The sequence below is a fragment of the Fulmarus glacialis genome, unplaced genomic scaffold, assembly GCF_000690835.1.
Source record: "Fulmarus glacialis isolate BGI_N327 unplaced genomic scaffold, ASM69083v1 scaffold8356, whole genome shotgun sequence".
NCBI lineage: Eukaryota > Metazoa > Chordata > Aves > Procellariiformes > Procellariidae > Fulmarus > Fulmarus glacialis.
Window position 1 is genome coordinate 24,681 of NW_009216207.1, and position 24,044 is coordinate 48,724.

A 24,044-nucleotide genomic window follows, 5' to 3' on the forward strand; every position below is an offset into this window, starting at 1 on the left:
TTCATGGGTGACCATATATGCCCCCATTGTCTGCCCCCCCAATGATACAACGAGGCAGTTCTGACGCTGTCTGCTCCCCCCGTAGTGCCAGGCTTCTGTTGTACAGTTGGAGTGGACTGGAAATCTCTCACTACTCCAGCATGTCTCCCTCTTACCACGGACTACTTCCCCGACCGTCAGAGTCTGCAGAACGATTACACCGAGGGTTGCTATGATCTCCTCCCAGAAGCTGACATTGACAGGTTTGGCCAGCACCTTCTCTGTAAAGTAACTTGCATTGAATCAAAGTGCTTAAGGTGCTGTTGATGGAAGAGGAACACTTTGGAGACTGTACAAGAGAAAGATGAATTGTTAACATAGTTAGCCCCAGAATAATTAGATTTTTCTCTTTTCAGTGGTAACTTTGCACCTTTTCTGATGTTAACATCTGACAGTATTGTGTTCTGTAGATTTTATGTTAGAAATTGTTTGCGTACAAAATTTTGCATCTCTTTTTTTATTCTGTTGTGTTTCAATCAAAAAAATCAAACTCAAGCTATCATCTTTGTTAATCTATTTTCTAGCAAGTATTTTGGAAACACTAATTGAGCAAATGCATGTGTACACACAGTTTAAGATGCTTATCCTCACTTTCAGGGATATTTAGTTTAAAGGATCTTGGTGGAAAATAGTATTAGGGGGATAAATAGAACTTCTCTGCTTGTCTTGGAGGTCTCTGGTAACTATCCTTTAATAGGGTTGGATTGTTTTTTTTCTGAAGCTGTCTCATCATCTTAAACATTATTCAAACTTTCCACAACTTGTAAGACATCAGAAAGACCTGTTCATGTTGCTGCTTTTTGGGAACAAAACAAAAATATTAGTCAGGGTGATTGAAATACATAGGAAATAGCAGAATGAATGAAGAAACACCTAAAAGAAATGTCAAATGTCCCTTTATAGCAGGAAGGCGAAGTTCAGAGCAGAAGTAGTTGTATAAGATGCCATAGCGATGTGTCTTGTGTAATCTGTCTCTGCTTTAGACATCCCGCTGTGGGAGAGGGTGGAGCATTGCCTGCACAGTTGTAGTTCTGAGCTCTGCTGAATATTTACAAGCTGCACTGAGATTCTCTGCAAAATGCTGTAAAAGTGTTCATTGGTGAATTTATTGGGAGTTAAACGACTGTTGTAAGCCAATTTGTTACTAGTTGCAAAACTGCTTTCAAAGGAATTAATAAGTATTGCCAGACAGCTAATCATCACCTGTTCAAAATAGAAAGGTATCCATTTTTCTCTCCTGTTCTTGCAGGTTGGTTTTCACAGGCAGAGGGCTCCACTTGCACAGAGCCCAATGCAGGCATAAATCCTCAATTAGGAAACACAGAGCTAAGAATAGGTGTGTGGTCAGCTTCCTTATTCTAGTCTCCTTAACCTTTGTGTTCAGGAGAGATGAGGAAGGAGTGCAGATGACAGCCCAACAGGTGTTTGAAGAGTTTATTTGTCAGCGTCTCATGCAAGGCTATCAAATTATTGTGCAATCCAAACCACAGAAACCAGCCACAACTGTGCCACCCCCACTCAGCAGCAGTCCCCTTTACAGTCGAGGTGAGTGACTTCATATTGACAATTCAGTCTTTTGTCTTTCTCGCCTTCTGCCAATCCCAGTAACCTCTTATGAATTGGTCATAGATGCTCGTTGAAGCCTTCTGTTCTTTTTTTTTTTTCTTTTTTTTGTTGTTGTTATAATGAAAGTCTTTGCTGTGAGAGAGCCTGATCTGGGTCAGCACAAACAACTCAGCTGCATCATGGAGTGACAGGTGCAGGATTTTTGAACTGTAATAAGAAACTGGCCTCATATTCATGATGGTGAACCCAAATGAAATATGGCTTGAGTGCTGTTTGAGTGAATACATCTTAAACACAATTCACATGGTGACTGCAGGGCAGGCACATCTCTAGAAGAAGACAGACCCAAAGCTCCCAAATGTATGTATCTAGAAGCAGTTTCCTAACTCTAAAATAGCTGTGAAGGTCCCAGGTAGACAGGTAAACCTTCATTGTCCTGAAACCACGGGTCAGCTAAACCTAGTTAAACCCCAGAGGACTGGAGTGGGTTAAGAGGGTATCATATTCCTTTGAGAGAATCTGACTTACTGTTTGACTTCTCACTTTTTTTCTGGGTATTCTCTAGACAAGTCAGCGTGATACAGTGTTCACAGAGCAGTGAATACACATGAATAGGATATGGTTGTTATTCACTGTTTTAGGAATGAGCAGCAAGGCTCCTTTGGTAAAGTGCTGAGCTTAAGTGGTTAGTTACAGGAATGCAGCACAGAGAGGAAGCGAAAGTAGAGCCCAGCTTTACCATCATACCCACCAATTTCTCAACACTTCATATTGTCTGTTCTCTAGTTGTCCTGACGAGAGAAGGTCTGTATTGGTAGCGTATGTATTGTGAATGCCCTTCTTTGGTTGTGATACTAGCAAATCTTAACTGTGAGAACAAAAGGCTCATTGTGCATATGTTCCTTAAAAAGGTGGCCTGAAAGATGGCTTTTAGTTTGTCTTGAGTTCAGAAGCCTGATTCTGGAGTCTTTTTCTATAGGTACAGTTTGTTGACAACGTTCTGACTATTGCAGGAAGCTGAAAGGGGGTGTGTTTTGCTTTTTATAATTAGGTCTTGTATCAAGAAATCGACCTGAGGAAGAAGATCAGTACTGGCTGAGTATGGGCCGTACTTTCCACAAAGTAACATTAAAAGACAAAATAATTACTGTGACTCGATACCTGCCAAAGTGAGTATCTCTCTGGTTGAGTAGTTTGCTATCAGTGTTCGGATGAACATGCTTTTCCAGCTGCCTGTACTTGCTTGAAAGAACATACTGTACAACCTTCTTTCTCTTTAGGAGAAGGAGAAGCACTGCTATTGATGATGCTGAGATTAATGTTTGTGTTTTCTCTTTTAGGTATCCATATGAATCTGCTCAGATAAACTACACTTACAGCTTGTGTCCCTCACACTCTGACTCTGAATTTGTCTCTTGCTGGGTAGAATTTTCCCATGAGAGACTAGAAGAGTACAAGTGGAATTACTTGGATCAGTATATCTGCTCTGCTGGCTCTGAGGATTTCAGGTGCTATCTCCTTTTCCATCCAGACTGTTCTGTGTCCTAATTGCCTCTTTTCCTTTTTGACCTAAAATTTCTTCAACAAGTTCAACTCACAAATGCTCAGTACTCCAGGGAGAGTAACTGGCCCACTTTAATTTGTATGGTGCTAGCAGCTGTTGCCTTGTAGAAATCTTACTCTGTGTTGCTGTTGCGTTATCTGATCTTTGCTACAAAGTCTTGATCACAAAATTTGGCATGAACTATTTCTTTTTTTTCCTCTGCTACAAATGCAAAGAAATATGGTGGCATTTTGTACCGCACAGATGCTTTTCTTGGCTTCTTACTCATTTCTGGATCTGACTCAAAACTTCCATTTAGTTTGAATCTGTTGGAGGCTTGCTGGGGTCCTAGGCTTAGCTTTACTGTAGTCCTACTGCTAAGCTATGTAGAGCAGGGCTTCTTGTTAGCAATGTGGAATATCTCCACTAGTATCAATAGCCTTTTTGATATCTTCTCTCAACAAAACCCGTCTGTCTTTATCTTTGTTTCTATTCAGGTCTCAATCAAAATGCCTCCTACTCTGATGTGTACCTTTAAAATTCCTTTTTCTTTGCTTATTTTTAGAGAAAAAGCCTTTGTAGCCTATCTCTTACAGAAAAGAAAATATATCTCTATAATACAATTACTCTGAAGATAGCCTTGTTTTCTCTTCTGCATATCAATGTTTTAATACTTCCCGGTGATATTCATATTGCTGCCCATTCCTTTGCATATCTGCTCTTTCTCACTGAGGGATAGCAGAATGAGATTGTCACTATACTCCCTGAAATTTACAGCAGATAGATCTGTATTTTACTTACTGTAAAATCCTTCATAGGAAACTGTGCTGAACTCTGTCCTGTCTTCCATGTTTCTTCAGCCTTATTGAGTCACTGAAATTTTGGAGGACCCGCTTTCTGCTTCTGCCTGCCTGCATCAGTGCCACAAAGCGCATTATGGAAGGAGAGGCGCACTGCGATGTGTACGGTGACAAGCCCCGTTCTGATGAGGAGGAGTGGCAGCTCCTAGATGGATTCATTCGCTTTGTGGAGGGTTTGAACCGCATTCGTCGACGCCATCGATCTGATCGAATGATTCGAGTGAGTCAGCTTTTAGTTGGGTGAGAAGCTGAGTTTGAGTTTTGTCTGAACCATCTAATGAAGCATTAGCAGAGAGACCCTGAGACAATCCCAAGCAAGTTGGGGGGGGTATATGTGTGTGTATGTGTGTGTATGTGTGGGTTATCCATACATAAAGCACAGTGCTGACCGACAGACTATTTCAGATTTCAAATAGTATGGCCTTGTTAACACCTTGCTATTCTTGAACTAATTACATTTACCTGGAATGGGTATGCCATGCTGCTGTGGCTGGAACCAGAATCAGAACAGTTAGCTCACTCCATGAGAAGCCAAGCTCTTCTGCACAGCGTAGCCATGCCTTAGCCTGTTGGTGCTCTATTTTTTCCTCAGCTGGTCTTCTCTTACCACAAGCCTGATGCCACCTCTTTGCAAATGTGCATTGCTTTGTGCTGTAGATATGGTTAGCCTGGACACATTACTGCACCTTGTGATGCAGGTAATTGATAAAAAGGGATCTGTGAGGTAGTTAAGCTGGTAACTTCTAACTGGGTTGGCTGTGTGCTGCAGACTTAGAAAAAGGATTGTGAAAAGATAACCGTATGGGTGAATTCCTGGTGAACAGTAGTTTCAAGAGGGTGATGGGAAACTGATTAGTGTGTATCAAATTTTCTTCCAATTCACACACTGAATGGGGTAATTTATGTCAGAGCAAATCCACCTTTTCCAAAATAACATCCATTTTATTTTGAGAATAGCATCCACACAAGACACTAGGCTGTTCCATTTCTTGTGTACCTATGGTTTAACTCCCTTTTTAAAGTGTGCCTAATAAAGCCCTGCTGACGTGAGGTGGTGTGTTCTTGCTTACTAGTTAAGCCTAGCTTGATTAAGTCTGTGCTTTCGTTTTTCCTTTGTTAGAAAGGGTCTGCCATGAAAGGCTTGCAGATTGCTGGTCCAATTCCCACCCACTCTCTGGAGCAGTCTGGGCCTCCCATTGGGAAGAAAGGAACCTCAGCACTCTCAGCTCTGCTGCAGATGGAAGCCAGTCAGAAGTGAGTCTCTACAACTAGGCTTTGTGAAGAGCACTAGAACATCCTTCCTACATATTCCACCTGGGCTGGCTAATGTAGATTTGGGGGCCCTTGCCTCGAGAAAAGGGATGTGTGATCCTGCTTCTTTAGTATCCTTGTGGCAGGGCTGGGGAAATACTGGGCTTTTCCAGTGAATTCCTTGTATTCTGTTTCCATTAATAGAACGAATACCAAAGACTAGAAGGGAACATGGAGACTAGAGAAGTGAATGTCCAGTAATTTAGAAGGAGCATCTTTTTAAATATCATCTCAGTCCATTACACATCAGATTGTCATCTATTTGTGATTTGCCAATACAGTTGTATCCACATAAGAAGAGCTTAACTGGGACATAAGAGTACACAAGTACATTACACCAATTGAGTGGTCTCAGTATAAACACTGGGTAACAGATATAGCCTAAAGAAAATAACTGGTTTGCACTGATAACATCTATTAAAATACCTGTGAAACTTCTGAGGTTCCTTTTTCAGTATTGATCTAGAATTGTTCAAAGAAGCTCAGAGTACTAATACCAGATACATTGTAAACACAATTTAAAACATTGTTGCTGTTAAATACATAAGAGACTTTAATATTTTTTTAATGATAAGGTAGTATTACACATGCATAATAAAACTGAGTAAGTTCAAGGGTCCATGTTTTTTATGTGGGGTAAAAAGAACATTGGATTGACTCTGTGCTTCAGGGTGTGGGAAAGCAAATGTCTGAAAATACAGTAGTAGCCCTCTGCGATGGTTGCCTTTGGGTGGAAGCTGACACAAAGCATGTTTGAACAAACTCTAGATTCCTTCCTTTTGTTTTAGGACACTGGGGGAGCAGCAAGCAGCAATGCTTTCTGGGAAGAGCTCTGGGCAGCCTTCGGAGAGTGGGAGCATTGCTATCACACCCACCTATATGGACAGCCCTCGTAAGGTAAAGACTTTCTGGTCTTTCTTTAGCTACTATTTTTATATAAGAATTTCTCAAATAATAGAAGGTGATTTCTCTAAGCACATGGCTACATCACACCACATCTTATTCTCTAATCCAGCAAGGACTGGTCCTGTACCAGGGATGCCCTTAAGCCTTTGTGTGCAAGGGCATAGGAAGAGGTTGGGGCACAACCATCCTTCAATTCTTTAACACTGTGACAATGAGATGGAATCCCTGAGATGCTATCTCAGTGTGTTTTGCTAATTTAAGTGGTATTTGTTAATTAGTCCATTTCCTTTTTCAGTAGCACATTTCATTTTAGTCAGGGTTTGATTTTTAGATTTAGTAGTACAGTGCTGCCTGCATCTATATGAAGGCTGTCTTTAAGAGCAAAATCAAGTTCTAGACCGTGACTGTGTGAAGCTTCAGTGGAATTTTAACAGCATGAACTCCAGTTACTCGCATCTGCTTAGAGGAGAGGATGTGTTCCTGAGTAGTGATTTAGATGTCATTCCTTCACTGGCTGGACTCCAGGCTGGAGAAAACTGTCTTCCTGGAGCTCTCTTCAGACACTTAAAGAAAAGACTGTGCTATCCCTCAGCCTTCCTGTCAATTGTCTTGTGAGTGCCGGGAGAGCAGAAACTCCATCTCCAAGTCTAACCAGAAATATTTGATTATTTTTCTGTATTCTGACATGACGGTCTTTCAGCAGAAGTAATAAGTAATAAGATACAAGACTTAAGCATGACCTGTATTTGGGTTCAACAGTTGAAGTGTGGCAAAGAAAAAGTTCTAAGATTCCCCGCTATCAACTTAACCATCTCTTTCAGTATTTTTCTCTTAGCATCTAGTGTTTTGACATCCACCTTTTCCTGCCACCACCAGGGACAACTGTGTTATTCTGGAGACCTGGATATTGCTAGTTGAAGTGATAGAGTAACTGCAATCATCTTAGAAATAGGCAGCTATTTGTAGAATGAGAGTGTTTCCAAAACACAGATGAGATTCTGGAGCAGGTCATGGTAGGCTTGGAAAAAGTAGGTGCAGAAATTGACTTGAGGTATGTTTGCAAACTTTCAGATCATAATTCAGGCTTTGCATTCTCCTCTTCTACCATTTTGGAAAATCAACTTCATCAAACTTCCCTCTTTAAATACAAAAATTGTAAATATCTCTTTCTATCAGTAAAACTGGTGAAAATTCTGCATAGGACACAAGAATGTTGGGTCCGGTTGTTCTGCATGGCAGAGGGAAGAAGGCAAAATTGGCTTCCTTAGCAATGGCACGCTATTGTGTTGGAAACAAAGTAGCAGACTTTGTGCTATCAGCAAATGCTAATAAGCAAATGCCATCTTGTGTAATTTTAAAAGTAACTATATTGGAAAGCCTCTCTGGAGGGCTAACTGGAGAATCTGGAAGAGGGTTCACACTTTCACACTGCAGTAGTAAACACTCCTATAAATATTTACTCATGAGGACTGGGAGAGAAGCAATTGGGATCTCCAAATTGATGGCTCACGCTTGTTGGAAAGGTGCCGGTGGACAGGTAGCCTTATCAGGCAGCTTTGTGCTCACTTGGAAATATCAGCAAATGTGTGCCTCGCATTTCCAGGACAACACAACCCCTTCAGGGCTCACCAGCATGGGTATGTCTGTTGGCTGTCCGGAGACTTGCAGCCAAAGTACTGACAAATTGTCACAGCTGTGTGCTCTGTCAGCAGCCAAGGGAGCAAGTGCTTTTCTAGGGTGCTATTCAGTGCTGGAGTTATTCCAAAACAAAACTGAGCCACTGGCTCCACTTTTACTCTGTTTCAGAGTAGAACTGACAAGTCACTTCAGCCAGTTACTGGGCAATACAGTATGATTTTAACACAGTGAGTTAGCCTGATGCATAATCTGTTCAGGAAGTCTTTGCCCTGGTGCTTGGCTTTGCTTCTGCACTGCATAAATTGCCAGCCATATAACCCTGGCATTTTTTCCTTCCAGAAAATGTTTTATATGTACTTACCAGCATAAGCATCATCTTAACTGCAGGCTAGACAAAATATTTTGCCTAGGGAACAGAATAAAGAATTACAAATAGGGAATGAGAATCTAGTTGAGTTCCACTGCATTATCTTATGTGATAAGAGAATCTTGACATATCTTTGAATAGCAGCCAGGGATAAATTCATGCAGGATTTGCAAGTAGGCAGGGAACACAGCACAGGCAGTGTCTATTTAATGTTGCATGAAGTATTAAACACAATGTTGGAAAGATCTTTATGATGAATTTTTCTTCCCTTTCCTTTGCACCATACCAGACCTGCATTTGAGAGGAAGAGTGTGCTTCCTGAAAAGAGCTTCTTTGCCTCTCGCTCTTTATCATTTGAATGTCTGACAGACTAGACAAAAAGCTGTCCTTTGGACATTTCTCATGACACATGTAGTTCTACAGGTTTCTGTATCACTATTCAGCTTTGCATTTGGGATGGAAACCCACGGACTTTAGAGCTCAAACCTTTCTCCTGTGAAGTGTGGAGGGGAGGCTGTACTTTCAGTTTGCTTCTGATCAGTGTGGTTTTCAAAACTTTGGAAAAGCATCTGTGCTAAGGAAGAGCAATGTCGTGTTACAGAGAGAGAAAGTAAGGGTATGTGTGTCAGTAACCCCTGATGCTCTGCATTCTGCTGCATCTGACGTTCTGGGTCTGTTTGGGATTTGCGTTCTCCTCATACTTTCTCTCTGTGGTCATTTCATACTTGCACAACCTTGTATTTGCTTTTCTTCAATTCCTTGTTGCTGTTGCCATTAATGGGCCTACTTCCTCTGATGCCTTCAGGATGGGGCCTTCTTTATGGATTTTGTTCGCAGCCCACGTACGGCTTCAACCTTCTACTCACAGGTTAGTTTTGAATGGGGTCTTGTCATCTCTGGCTTTTGGACTGAGGTGATGGAGAACATTTGTTGTCCTGAGCTAGCCACGTGGGGAACCTATCTTAGTTTCCAGATCTGCTCGTTGAGAGGGAGATGCGCAGCATTAGCAGGACAAAGTGGCTGGTGGTGGTGGATGCAACTATTTCCTTCCACCATTCAATGTTTGTGATGTGCTTTGGATGTTCATGTGCCCTGCCTTACTGTCCTTTGCAGTACTGTCTTGTCAACTACTGAAGCTTCTCTTTTTGTGTTTCAGTAAGTACTTATTTTCCATCCTCCCTTGCTAAACAAAATGGCAACAGCTTACTCATCTCGTTCTTGGCTAAATTTCTTCTGTGGTATTTGACTGACAGGTAGCTCTGGGGAGATCCAGGTCAAATTGTGTCCTTGGATTCTTAAACAACTGAGGGCTGAAAATATTGGTGTCATCTTGGTTTAGAAGAGGCATCGTGACAGAAGTTATTTGTACACCTAAGAGCAGTTAGGAGTTAGTAATAACAGTGTGTGTCCATAGAAAATACTGCTGGTTGAAGTGAGCTCTGAGGAGGGAGGGTGGATTTAGCTGGCTGTGGGGACTGTAGATTCGATGCAGGAGCATCTGCCGGTCTTGGCTACCCAAAAAGGGATATCTGCCATTGCAGAGTGAGACATCTTCGGGATGTGAGAAATGGCATAAATAAAGGACTCTGGTCTGGCTATCGGTCCTAAGCCAAACTACCAGCTTTGTGATTTTAGCTGTGCATGTCCTGTGGATTCATCATGGCAGATCAGCCCTCATATTTACACCAGCTTGAGTTACTGAGTTAGTCTGCTGTTCCTGTTCCTCTCCCCCACCTCTCTAGCTTTTATATAATATGCCTTTCCTAAACCAGACAGATGGCAATTACAGGCTGTACTTTGCTGAATCTTTCAGCATTCATGTTCTTTCTGAAATGATTTTGTGTTGATTTTTGTGAACTATTCAGTCTACTGTTGCAATAGTGCAAGTGTTGCTGCAGGAGGAGAGTGTTCTTGTTGTCTTAGTGACATAGGTGTGGGTGGGTGCCAACCAGCCTCCTGATACTACCCGAAGAAAGGAAGGAAGATGAGCTGATTTTGTGCATTATGAAACTTGAATTCCGTGTGATACATTTGCATATTTTTGTCTGAGAGTTAGAGTTGAAACGAGTTTTTCTAACTGCTTACTACTTTCCTGTAGTGCTTAAGTTTCCTGTTCTGTCCATCGCATGTTTATAATCACAGTTATTCACTCAAGTTGAATATGTCAGGTTCGGACTGGTGTTGCTGGTTTGCCAGTAGTTCTCTCAAGACAGTTGTTGCTGGGCTGCTGATCCTCATCTTTACTGGGGTCTGAATTTCCTGTTTGTCAGTAGCTCTGTAGTGATGACAAAAGTAAGACTGTATTTATCCTTTCTGCGTATGCTTGTGCTTGCCTTATAGTATTGCTTGTTGCTAACTAACTTGAGCTGAGGTACAGATGATGCGGGGAGGGGACCAAATGGGAAACGGATTACATCATAAATTTCATAAAGATGTTGCTGTGTTTACTCCGTGCAGGTCTCTATAGATCAATCAGTTCCTGCAACCTCAGATGGCAACACATTGATAAACACGGGGCAGTTACCTGATAGGGGCAACATGCAGACCTTGGGAAGTTCCCAGAGTGTTGCAGACCAAGGATATACCACAGCTGGTGCTGCAGAGGGCAGGTAAGAAAAGCACAGCGGTGCTATACTGCAGTCCTGTTCAGTTACATTCCCCTTTCTGGTGTCAAGGAATGGGCACTTAAACAGGAACCTGAGAACAAGATGTGCTGTGTCTGTCAGCACAGAAGGCATTTGTCACAAGACCTTACTGCAGCATTTCCACATGCAGAAAGAGTGGTAGTAAAATGAGCCTTGCAACCCAGTTTTCCAGAATTAAATGAACACAAGGCCTGATTTCCCCACCCACAAAAAGAGCTTCATTCTTCAAAAAATGAAGAACGAAGAATTTCCATTTCTGAAATCTGTTAGCAGAAAACCAGGCTTTGAATTGACATCCGTCTTCTGTCTATTTTAGCAAAGGGGGGCCCTGCAGGTCTTAATTGGATTGAGTAGGTTGATGAAATCCAAGAGGTTCTAACCTGGAGGCGAGACACCGGGGAGGAAGCAACATTAAAAATAAACTGTATTAGCACCTGTTTCCTGCGGTTGTATATTACAGTACAAAAAAAAAAGCCCACCTCAAAATGTTTGCTCTCAATTGCTCCTGAGTACAGCTGTATGTAATATAGTGTGCATTGGGTCAATATAGCAATGACTTGACGACCTCAGGGGGAAAATACAGGTCTGATGCTTTTAGTTGTCCTTCTTGAGATGAAAAAGGAAATAAATGTGGCAAAGTTATTGGGAAGAGGAGAGAGAGCATTTTTCTTAAATGTACATATTTGTACAAATCTGGCAGCTTCCTTGATTTTTGAACATGCTTCTGTTTACTTCCCAGCTCTCAGCAGTGTTCGACAAGCACTCTGACTTCCTCCTCCACCTTGATAGAGATTCTCGAAGCCATGAAACACCCCACGTAAGTTTTTAATATAAATATGCTTAATGTCTGTCTAGATGTTTTGTAAGAGGACATGGAGCATGGAGTCAGTCAAAGGAGAGCCCCATGTCAGCTGTGGAAGAGTTTTAAGCTTCATTTTGTTACTCAGTTCCAATCTCTCCAACAAGCAATTTTATAGAAATTGAGGTACAAGTATTGCTGCAGAGACTTCAATTATTAGAATCCCAGAATCTTGTCAAAGCAAGAATTCTCAGTAAGACAGTAAAGTGCTGTCAATGTCAGCTCTTCATCTTGTTATCAGAAGCTAATGATATGTCACTCTGGGGGCATTGTGCATTTCTTGTCCTGTATCTTTATCCCCCTTTTTTTTTCCAGCAGTGATTTTTCTCTTTGTAACTTAAAAGAACTATCAATCAGTCCATGTTAACAAGTGTGACTTGCTGTGATTCAGCACAGGGATCCAGCTGCTCTCTGAACAGAAGGGCCTCTCTCCGTACTGTTTCATCAGTGCAGAAGTTGTACACTGGCTGGTGAATAATGTGGAAGGTGTGCAAAACCAAGCCATGGCAATTGACATCATGCAGGTAAGAGAACTATCAAGGGGTATATGGAGGGCCAAAAATACCTCACTCTGTGACGAAAGTAGAATTGTAGAGGAAAGCATAGCAATAATTTCTTTTTCTTATTAAAATCCTCTAATTGATAGGGGTTGAAAACAGTATTCAACGGAATATATGAGGTAAAGATGACATTTTTTGGATTCCGTATCACAAAACAGCAACATATTCTTCAGTAATAATATGTACTATTTTTTCCACTTATATATGATGACAGTTCTGTCTATAACCTCCAGTTAGCCACTAGTTACCAAGAACTCTCCATTATGTTAGAATTATGAGGCACTACAGGGTGATTTGGTTTTGGTTTTGCATTTGGTTCTTCTTCTGATAACTAGTTAATGAAGTTGTAATAAAAACAGCTTATGACCTCTTTTTTATGGATGCTGAAGCATACACGCTTTATGTAAGATACACGGCTTGTGTTCATGAATTTTTTTTTTTCTTCCTTATCGAACTGTGTCAGAGGCAGAAGGTTGGAAATGTTTTGGAGTTCATTCCTCTGCTGAGATCCCATATCAATTAACAGAGAACCTAGAATATTTCCAACCTCTTACCTTCCTATAAATCCATCTCTAAAACCAGAGCAGGGTAAGGGAGGAAGGCAGACAGCTGCGGAAAGGTCAAACACAATTTCTCAGGGAGATAAGGACTTGCTACATTTACTGAATATCAAGAGATAACATTGCTGATATTCTCGTTAGGCACATATCTGGACAAAAAGATGTCAAGAAAAAGAAAATTATTTCCTAATGTTTTCTAGCAACCTTTTTATTTAACTGGAAGAGTGACTTCTTCTTTTTTATCGTGTTTGCTCTGTTCTCTTTTTTTGTTCAGAAAATGCTAGAAGAGCAGCTTATTGTCCACGCATCTGGAGAAGCTTTACGAACTTTTATTTATGGCTTTTACTTTTACAAGATGGTTGTGGACAAAGAACCAGACCGAGGTCAGCATTGTGTTATTATAAGATTTTCCTCATTATCCCTTTGCATAATCACTAGCTGTACTTGATTCTTATGGGTGCTGCAGCAGAAATGCACTTTGGGAGCAACCAAAAACACTGCTCTAAAGAGAGTCAAAGAAACTCAGCCTTTTTGGTTTTGTTTTTGTTTGTTTTGTTTTTTTTTTTTTTAAAAAAAAAAAAAGGGAATTGCAGACAACATAACCTTTTTTCCCCCCCGCCTTCCCCTTTTTCAGAAAGAACTACGTGTCTTTCTTGGTCTTGAGTACTTGTTTCTAATGGCGATCTGTCCTTCCCCTTGCTTTTTGTTCAGTGGGCATGCAGCAGCCTGCTATGTGGCACACAGCTGCTATGGATGACTTCTCCGCCTTCCAAAGGAAATGGTTTGAGGTGGCGTTTGTGGCAGAAGAGCTCCTGCACTCGGAAATCCCAGCATTTTTCCTACCCTGGCTGCCCAGCCGCCCAGCCTCCTATGCAAGTAGGCACAGTTCCTTTAGCCGCAGTTTCGGAGGACGGAGCCAGGCAGCTGCACTATTAGGTAGATGCGCACAGCACAGGTGACAGCTGGGGAAGTTCAAGGGGATAGTTTGAAAGGGGAAGAGCAGCCAGCCAAGGGTATGATCTCACGTGGACCAGCAATAAAGCTGCAAATTTCATGCTGGCCTTACATGTGTCTTGCACGTGGACTTGTTCTCATATGCTGAAGGTGTGTTTCACTGGCTGAGCAGGCAGTTTTTGCTTCTGAGTACTGGAATACAGTAAAAAGTATTCTTTAAATATTCCTTGTTCCTGAACCTCCCCCCGCCATGCCATCCTCTAGAATTCAGAGAGGAAAATGCTGACTTTTCTCCTTGCAAATCCAGAGAGACTCTTCACAACCTGTGATGAGCATGGAGGGATAAGTTGTGAGAACAGCAGAGCAACCAAACTGTACTTGAAATGACATGTCTAATTGCTTCTTAATGGCAAAAGCTACAGTGAGGTCCAGATGTGTTAGAAGTTTTCTGTGGTGTGCTGGAGGCTTCTCTGCTAATCTGAACCATGTATAGCCAGACTCCTTATATTAAAGTCTGGGAAGCCCAGCTACAAATGATCCCTGCAGTATGGAAGCAGTAGGGTTTGCACATGGAAGATCTTGCTGCTGGGCAAGATACCAGTATAATATCTAAAGTTCTGTAATGTGTGAAGCATAACACTGACGACCACTAACAGCCCGTGAAACATACTGGCTGCATGATTGACTGTGTTGCTTTGTCAGCTTTTCGTTGCATTTCGAGGCCAGCCTGAGTCACTTGCTTTTGTTCCTCTTTACCTGTTTAAAATTACGAGAAAAATCATTGCTATGGAACTGCAACTTCAGATTTATTTAGATGCATCTTTTAAAGGCCTGTCAATTGAGGATAAAAAGAAAATTCTGCTGTTCTTCTGTTTTGTATATTTCGCCTTCTGAAGAGAAGTGACTTAAACCTGAAGTTACAGTAATCCTTGTGTGTTTCTGAAAGCCTTGTTTGAAGAGGAACAGCATCAGAAATGGGAAAGCGTTAAGGATAGGAAGTCTGAACTAATGGTTAATTCCCTGAAGCCAACGTATGCAGGATATTTTTCCCTGTCGCACGATAAATCTGTTGCTTTGGCTAGTATCCAACCTCATTAGCTCAATGATTGGCCGGAGCTGAAGCCTGGAACGTAGGCTGGCATGAAAGTATTGTGAAAGCTAGAGGCACTTGGGCCAGATCCTCTTCCTACTTTGATCTCTTACTCACTATTTAGCCCAAGAAAACCACTTTTCTATGTCTGACCCCTTTTGTGAGATGAGAAGACTGAGACTCAGTAGGCTTGCACTTGGGGAAACAGGCAAAGAAAGAAGGGTGCCTTAGTGCCTGTCTCACCTTTTCTTTAACACCAGCCAGGAAAGAAAAAAAACAGCACGTGGTGCAGTTACACACCTGTGTAGCCCTCCTTTTTCATTTCAGTTGGAATTATGTCCATTCTGCTATTTAATTTGCAGTCCTTGGATGAATGAAAAATGCCTCCAGATTGCTCACATGCAGTCTGGTTATTCCAGGAATAATACTTTCTTGGAGAAAAATCCAGTGTGGAACTTTTTTCTTGCAAAGGAACTGGTTTCATTGACGTTTCTGTGCTGTCCCTCTTCTAAACAGTATTCCAAAAAAAACTTTACCGGTTCATCTGAGGCAAGGAGCTTTACTAAACCCAGATGACCTCTGGTCCATGTGACTTCATTTGTTCCTCTCTTGGCTTTGATTTGGTTGTGGTTTTTATTTCTTCCCCTCCCCACCTTCCCTAAATGTCAGGCTGTGACATAAAATTGCATGCAAGCATTGGGAGCTCTGGAACAAGCTCCATGTATCTCTAAAATCTTTATCCCTCCCAATTCCCCTATCAGTTGCCCAGTGATTGTCCCCTTTCCCTTCCCAGTGGAAGTCTGACCTGTGATATATTTAATCTTGTCCCTTTTGATTTATAGCAATGCATGCACTAGCAATTGTAGTCATGTATGTAGTGTAGTCTGTGACTGGAGAATAACCTGCCTGCTCCTCTCCGATTTACTCAATAAATCATTAGTTAAATACTCAATGGTACAAGACAATTGGGAAGCAGGTGAGTCCTCTTAAATCAGATCTACAGAAACCAGAGTTTATTATATTAAAATTAAGCTGGTTTTAATCTGAAGCTTCCAAATTCAGACACACGGATATTTCTCATCAGTTGTTAAGGGCCTTTTGATTAGCTCATCTGGTTGGACTGTGTTCTTGTTGTTTTGCCTGTGAATTACAGCTGCAGGCAAGGTGGAGAGAGAAGCTCCAGCCCTAATGGGGAGTCTGAATTATCTGGAAAAAGGAGCAGTCTAAGGGAGCAGGGAGCTCATTCTTCACAGTGTGCTAGTTTGGGCACACTGGACTGTGGTGTTACCGGTGACCTCTTAGCTAATGACCAGCATCTACCTGACTAAGCTGCTTTCGCTTTACAGCTTTTGGGATGTTGTTTTGCAACATACTTCATTACAAAACTGGCACCGTAACCTTCTAACCACAAGCATTGCATTCACAGTGATATTCCACTGAAAAGGAGCAAGAAAAAGAAAATCCCAAGATCTTGGTCTGTCTGACAAAATACCAGACCACCTCAGAAATTGCAGATAATAATTTCCCAAAGACAAAAATGGATCTTATTTACAAAACAAAACTGGGTGATGTTCTTCCATTTTTATTGGGGTGTTTTCTTTTTTTTTTTTTTCTGTTCCTAAGCTGCAGTAATAGCAATATAAAGGATTTTCTTATAACCTTGAAAACTGTCTCCAGCTAACTTGCAGTAGAAGTTAAGGTGGGAACTTTCCATCTACCTTGAGGAAGAACTTCAACCATTTTTTTAAACGCCATTAAGTCATTAAATTATAAGGTCTTCTAAAAGCTGACCGTATAAAAAGGTGTATATCTTCCTCTACGTAAGCAAGAAATAACAATATCCATCCCTCATGCATGCAATAAGAAAAAAGGGCTAAGGTTTTTCAATTGTAGTATTGCAATCCTTTGTTTTGTGTCAATTTTTAATGTTACAGAAATGTTAAATTATTTATTTGCCTAAAGAAAAGTTGAAAGTGACAACGTGGTTCATAGCAGGACTTTGGTCTTAAAGTCAGGAGATCTGGGTTCTATTCCTGGCCTTGCAGCCTGCTGTATGACACCAGCCAGGTCACTTCCACTTTCCGTGCTTCTCTTCCTCTCTTGCCTGGTATCTGAGATTTTCTTTCACTGGGATGCTGGGGTGTAGGGCACAAGGGAGCTGGATCTTGGGCGCTATCCCAGCACTTATTGCAAAGCAATAGAAGGTATTGCAGTGATCATAACGCTGCTGCGTGAGTCTTGGCTGACTTTTACAAAAAGTGTTGGATGTGCAGTTTTAGCAATGCGGTAATGTGGGATATTGATATGGGGTTAAAGAAACAAGAAGTTTAACTTCTAATCTGCTTTAGCTGTGGAAAGTCCTGGAATGCTCCTGCCCTGTGTAACAGCACCCTGTTGTGATTTCTGGTGGGGACATATAGAAATATTAAAACCAATTTGGAATGTCTTGGGTGTGAAGGAGCTGATGTTGTCTAGCCATATTTAATTATGGCACCAGTCACTTATTGGTTAGCTGCTTGACTCTTGGTTCTGTCTCTTTATTGCAGCTGAAATGTCTTTTGACTGCTTGGGGAGGAAATTCTGTGGCACAGACCCCTGATAGGAGTAATACTTCTGGTTTTTTGTCTTTTGTGATCTGGATGAGCAGCATTCTGGTACTATTCTGATAGCCCAAAAATACTTGGGGAGGAGTGGGAGGACAAATTAATTTCAAATAACTTGTCTTGTTTCTTCTGTTCTCTTCATCCTGTCTCCCACCCTCTCTTTAACACATCTTTTAAATATACCCCTATTCCTTGGCTGCGTAGCTGCTACAGTGCCTGAGCAACGGACAGTGACGCTTGATGTGGATGTGAATAACCGCACTGACCGTTTGGAGTGGTGCAGTTGTTATTACCATGGCAATTTCTCCCTGAATGCTGCCTTTGAAATCAAGTTACACTGGATGGCAGTGACCGCAGCTGTTCTTTTTGAGATGGTAAGAGTCCTTGTGTTCTGGGTGGCCGCAGCAATGCCCGTGTGGCCTCTGTATCCCTTGTAATACTGGGGACATTGTCATGTGAAGTATTAGGAGAGAGACAGTGGGTTCGATATGCCCTTATTTCCATAAGTAGTTTTACTGGTGGTTGTTAGCATTGCTACATCTGGTCGTCACTTATCATGCTATCTATAGTCATTCTGTCTGCAGGATAGTGTTGTGCTTTTAGATATTGTGTCTGCAGGATAGTGTTGTGCTTTTAGAGGGTTTCATGCACAGTGTGCAGAGATCAGTACAGGTCAAGGTAATAAATTTAAGTCCCCCTTAGGCAAATCTTAAGCCCTGAGCTGGGTCTTTGGAAAAAATCTATTTTACATTGCATAAAAAAATGGAATTGCTTTCATGATAGGGCTTTTCCAGGAAATGTGTTCTTCCTGTTCAGCAATGCTTTTTAGCTTTTTTTTTTAAACTTGCTGAAAACTTTTTGGATTGAAAATGCAAGTGGTTTGTGTCACGTTTTGATTTTTAGATTTTTTTGATTTTCTCTTTTGTAGCTTCTGTAAAACTCAAATTATTTAACACCAGGTTTTGCCCCACCCAGCCAGATAGCACTAGGTGATTGTTTTTGCTTTTGTTTAAAGTCTGTTGCACTGTTCCAGTAAAGCAGCAGTGCTTAGCCACTGATGATAAGTAGGCTGAATCAGTTCCTGAAAAATGTCCTATTTTAAAGTGCTTTCTGATTGATGTGGCACTTAAAAAAGGAAAGCCTGATGTCTTGTGCTTGTACTGCTTTGCTTACAAGGACGCTTGTGTGCTTGCCATGCAAAGCAAGCTGAGCCTGTGGAGAATTGAGCATGTCTGATCTATTCTTGGGGAATGAGTTGCTCCTATGCACGTAAGTGCCCTTCTTCAGTTTGACATATGTCGTATGATTCATTGTTTGAATCTTTTCTCAGGTTCAGGGTTGGCATCGGAAAGCCACATCCTGTGGTTTCTTGCTAGTTCCAGTCTTGGAAGGCCCATTTGCGTTGCCCAGTTACTTATACGGAGACCCACTTCGAGCTCAGTTGTTCATCCCACTCAATGTTAGCTGCTTGTTGAAGGAGGGTAGTGAGCATTTGTTTGATGGTAAGAAATGTTTTTTTGTTTTCCCCCTTAGTGTGCTTTTCTGCAAGCAGGTCCCTTCTGGCATGTAGCTGATATGAAGAACCTCATTTACCAGACATGCATTGGCTGGTTGAAGGGCCTGTTTTTACATTTCAGCAGCCACCCTCAGGAAGGTGGTGCTCGGAGGAAGCTGTGCTGGCAGGCTAATCAGCATGCAACAGTGTATGAAGTTGGCAGCAAGAAGTACCAAGGCACAGGAAAGGTGGTCTCCCCAGTGATCTTTGTTGCCATAATGTTGCATACCCTTATAGAGCCTATATCAACTAGTTATTCTGTTTGACATGATGTTATACTGTAAGAGTCTGTTTTGCTGGTAGACCCTGCCCACAGCTGCTCTGCATTTGTATCCTGCATTTGTTTATTCTCCCTCTCAGTGAGATTAGGCTTGCGCAACTGCCATCCTCTTTTTTTTGTTGCCATGGTTACATTCACAGTAAGAGTGTTTGCACATGAGATTAAGAGCTAGAAACTGCAATCTGCTTTTCTGTGATGTGACCTCGCCCTTTTGAGTGACACTGTTGTGGTAAGTCTCAGGTGGAAGCTCAAAGATCAGAGAACTCGGTCCCCATGCAGAGAAAGGCAAAATTGCATTGTGAGAAGGGCTCTGTTGAAAATAGTAAAGATAATAGTTTTCTTTATTTTCGTTAACCCTTGACCCAGTGTCTAGGTATAAATGTGAAACAATCAGTGACAAATCCATATGCTGTGAGGTCGCTGCAGCCCCACTGACTTTGAACTAAGTATTTTCAGAGAACTCTGTGGTGATACACAGCAGCCCACGCTCCTTCCTTGCCCCTCCCACACACCCCATTATGTTCCTCTCCTTCGTCTCGAGAGACACAAAAGCTAAATTCAGGGATGAATCTGCTACTGGAGTGTACAAGACACATCTCTAATAAGATGGCATTCAAGGGACAGCTGACAGAAAAAAGTGTGACTAAAAGAAATGGCTAGAAAAAACAAAGTACGCAGAGGTCTTCTGAGGAAAACTGAAGTCTTGAAAAAGAAGGAAATAAAATGGCTTTACTAGGTAATTGTTACCTTTTGTTTGTTTCAGGCTTCGAACCAGAAACATACTGGGACCGAATGCATCTCCTCCAGGAAGCAATAGCATACAGGTATGTACAAAGCAGAATGACTGAAAGGTTCATAACTCCCTGGATTATGTAGGATGAAGACCTATGCTGAACAGTCATTCCTGAGTCGCGTGGGTTCTGTGCTGTCTGCCTCTCTGAAGTCTGCTTGCAGATTATTAGACTAAATCATGACTAGAATGCCTGGAGGTGCTTCTGCGGGTGCAAGGGGCAGGTAGATAGTGTTTCAGCCTGTCACTCATTAGCAAACCATACTGTCCTCCTAGGGAGGGCATTGGCTTTGGAAGGTGCCCTGTTATTCTAAGTTAGAAGCAGATAGACTGTAAATAGATTTCTTTCTGAGAAGGGACAGTTATTTCCTTCATGTGTACTTAACACAGTCTTGAACTGGATGACAGCCAATGATCGACAATAGGCAGGAGACTGGGATGTGAGCTGTACATAGGAGGTTGGGCCCTGTTTAAGAAGGAATCGTTGGAAACTTTGGATACTATCTAGCCTTACCCCTTTGTCTGCTTGAGCTGCCAGTTTGTTTCATGGTGTTGCTGCCAAAGTCTTTTTCATGATAGAGAGACTGCCTTTTGTAATGGACTTTAGCTTGGAAATAAGCTTTCATTAGCTTAGAAAGCAGAAGAACAAGTATTCTCCAAACAGCAAAGAACTGTGAGGTGAGCTGCTTGAAGTTCTGGGTGGAATATTGCCCAGCATGAAAAAAAACATGTTACAGCTTGAAACATACCCAAGGAATGTCTGTCTTGACTATCGCTCTTCCCTCATTCGTGTGCAGCTGCCCCATTTTGTCAGAGGCTGCTCAGTGCCCTCCCAAACTTGAGCTACTAGTGCTCTTGTTTCCAGCATGAGTTAGGACAGAGATCAGTGTGGAGTTACAAGCTTTCACACTGTGCCTAGCAGGGGCTGAGAATATTTGGAGAAGCTCAGGTCCCTTCATCCCTTTTACCCTTGCCTTCAGGCCATAAGAAAAGGGAGCCTTTGTGATAGTGGAAGATTTTCCCTGGTGCCCCTGCCTTGGGCTGAAGAAATCCTAGCTGGAGTGGCTTTTTTTTTTTCTTTTTTTTAAATTCCCCTGGTGTTTGTTTCTCCAGATTTGGATTTGTGCAAGATAAATACTCGGCCTCTGCATTCAACTTCCCGGCTGAGAACAAGCCCCAGTATATCCATGTCACAGGTGAGCAATATTTAGCAGGCATTGGGGCAAGGAGGAGGGTATTATAAACAAAAGAACCATTTCACATGCAGTTTGTGTTTTGTGTCAGTGATGATGGTCCTCATTATGTCCCTAGTCAGATGATGAGTAGCTGTATCAGCCAACACAAACCAGAAAACTGGAGAGACAGTAGGAAAAGCACAAAGTGTTGCTGCTAATCAATGGCATTGGTTCGAAATCTTGCTTTGTAGTGTCTCTGAAACTTTTCTTTCCAGGAGATGGAGAAATAAAAAAGGCAGAGCTTATTCCAAGTGCAATGTAAATAAATGTGTATCTAGAAGCTAGAAGGAGGGAAAGATGTTGGGACAAGTCAGTGCTCTGTTCTCATGCTTAAGGTCAGTTGTAGATGCATCTCTACCCATACACGCTGTGTGGGAGATAGATAAAGCATTTAGGATCCACTTGCTCTCATTATTGTTCTTCATAAATGTTGGTGAACTATCAGCACTTCTAACTAAGCTCCATGCATGGCATATTACAGTAAAATAACAGTATGTTCAGAGGGGTTGCTGAGACATGAAGACAATGACATGAAGAGAGCTTTTGGAAAATTGCAGAAGAGAATGGAAATTGATGTAAAATTAGAAAGATGGATCAGAGCCTACAGCTTTGCTTCATTCCCTTCTACCAAGAGAAAGGGGAGACTAAGTGTGCTCTCTCCCAGCGTTGTTAGTTGCAGGAAGTAGCATGTAAAAGCGAAGGAGGAAAAGTGTATCCCATTTTATCTTGCTAAAAGACAATTAAATGAAACTCAGCCCAGTTTCCTTTCAGAATTTAATGAGTCAGCTCCCAGTTGTAGGGACTTAGGTCTGCCTAATACTAAAGTCCTGTGTGTTTCCTCCAGGGACAGTGTTTTTGCAGCTACCGTATTCCAAGCGGAAATTTTCTTGTGGGCAGCAGCGACGCCGGCGCAACTCCACTAGCTCCACCAACCAGAACATGTTCTGTGAAGAGCGCATTGGCTACAACTGGGCCTACAACACCATGCTGACGAAAACGTGGCGGTCCAGTGCCACTGGGGATGAGAAGTTTGCTGATCGGTTGCTGAAAGACTTTACAGACTTTTGCTGGAACAAAGATAGCCGGCTTGTTTTGTTCTGGACTGATTGTCTGGATAAGATGCATGCTAGTGCTCCATGAAATAGGGTTGTATCTCTCAGGGAGACAGCTAGAAGCTTTACCTTGTGGTAAGGAAGTAGAGGTGAAGGATGACTGGAAAAGAGCCTTTCTGTTGGATTCATCTTGAGGCTCCAAGAGGACCTGATCAGTGTTGCTGTTGATATTCAACAGAATTTGATTAAGCCCTTGGAAAAAGAATCTGAACTCTTGGCTTGCCAATATCTATTACCTGACCTCAGCTTGGTTTCAAGTAGCTGCAGTCCTTGATTGCCAAAACTTCAGTTAGAGCAGTGGTAAAGGAGGGAGCGTGCAGATGGTTTTCAAGGGCAGTTAGATTCAGCACAGAGTGTGATGGTAGCAGCTTACCGTCATTGGAAATGATTGGTGCCGTTTGCATCTGATGTGCCTGACAGCAGCCTGCCTCTTTAAAATTTTGAGGTGTACCTGGTTGTGTGAATATGTAAGATAAAATGTGAGACGCTTGTTAAATTTCATACATGTAAATAAGTAAAAATGCAGAAAATCAAGTGACCTGATGTTTTTTTGTAACTCCAGACAGCAATACAGAATTGGGGAGTAAAAGAGAATAATTGCTAAAAGGAAATACTGCTTCTTATGTCCAGCATGATAATGAAATGCTCAAAGTTCAATGGTGGGGCTTTGTCTTCAAGCATCCAGGACTTTCTGTCTCCAGCTCTGGGTCTAGAACAGTGTCATGCAGCAGGAGCAAGAAGCCAGTTACTGTCCTGCAAGGCCAGCATCCAAGCCTAAGGAGAAATCAAGGGCAACGGAACACAAGATGGTGCTCATTGGAGGAAAAAGGAGGATTATGAACAAATTTTTAGAATATGTCTGCATGCAGCAAAATGAAGATGCCTACGCTCAAGTATGTCGTCTTTGACTTTGCAGAGAAAGCTCACATACGGCACATGGACTTAGCATGAGCTAGTTATTTAAGTGCGGATTCAGGGTGGGTTCAGGACCTGCACCTCCTAGCGCTGTGCGTGGCGGGGCTGTTGTCTCCTGCTGTGAGATCGTTACTATTATTATCTGTCCTAGCTAAATTGAAGTCAGCAGAGGGCTGACACATTCACTGTGGCGTTCAGACCTAATTCAAGGAAAATCATAGCTGCTTCAGTTCTATCCCCTAAACTGAGTCTGGATGACTCATCTGTTATTAGACAGTACCCACCTAGAGAAGGTGGGTTTGAGCTGCATGCCTCTTCATTCAGTTCATCTAAGTGTGTCAAAATTACCAGTGTATGTCTGATCCCCATCAACATCTTAAAAAATACTCTCTCGTATGAAAGCAACTTGCTGCCATCTATTCTACACAATTTTGCTATGAAAGTAGCAATGCACGCAGCAGCTGCTTCGTCCAAGCACTTTAAGGGGGGTGGGGGCGGAGGGCAGGGGCAGCCCTGCAGCACCCCGCCACAAGGACCTGCAGGCCAACAGCGGCTCCGCAGCTGCAGACCGCGATCGCCCGCAGCGCTGCAGCGCTCCTCTCCCCCTCGTGAGGCTGCGGACACGGGTGAGGCTGCGGCTGGCTGCAGGACGGGGC

General features: G+C 42.2%; 1 protein-coding gene across 4 annotated transcripts in view; it reads left to right on the forward strand.

Annotated features, from left to right (window-relative positions):
- The window catches only part of DEPDC5 (DEP domain containing 5), a 46,728-nt gene extending 23,735 nt beyond the window's left edge, over nt 1–22,993 (forward strand). Inside the window, exons 25-42 of one of the 4 annotated variants that reach the window (XM_009579219.1) lie at nt 59–242; nt 1,424–1,584; nt 2,657–2,774; nt 2,946–3,113; nt 4,009–4,228; nt 5,129–5,262; nt 6,108–6,216; nt 9,036–9,098; nt 10,688–10,839; nt 11,615–11,692; nt 12,126–12,258; nt 13,129–13,237; nt 13,566–13,790; nt 17,706–17,875; nt 18,832–19,003; nt 20,100–20,160; nt 21,240–21,322; nt 22,206–22,993. In XM_009579219.1, coding sequence (XP_009577514.1) covers nt 59–242; nt 1,424–1,584; nt 2,657–2,774; nt 2,946–3,113; nt 4,009–4,228; nt 5,129–5,262; nt 6,108–6,216; nt 9,036–9,098; nt 10,688–10,839; nt 11,615–11,692; nt 12,126–12,258; nt 13,129–13,237; nt 13,566–13,790; nt 17,706–17,875; nt 18,832–19,003; nt 20,100–20,160; nt 21,240–21,322; nt 22,206–22,501 — 2,636 coding nt within the window. In that variant the 3' untranslated portion in view covers nt 22,502–22,993. The remainder of the gene's footprint in view (nt 1–58; nt 243–1,423; nt 1,585–2,656; nt 2,775–2,945; nt 3,114–4,008; nt 4,229–5,128; nt 5,263–6,107; nt 6,217–9,035; nt 9,099–10,687; nt 10,840–11,614; nt 11,693–12,125; nt 12,259–13,128; nt 13,238–13,565; nt 13,791–17,705; nt 17,876–18,831; nt 19,004–20,099; nt 20,161–21,239; nt 21,323–22,205) is intronic. The other 3 variants (XM_009579220.1, XM_009579221.1, XM_009579222.1) reach the window with 3 other exon arrangements.
- The last annotated feature ends 1,051 nt before the right edge of the window (nt 22,994–24,044 follow it).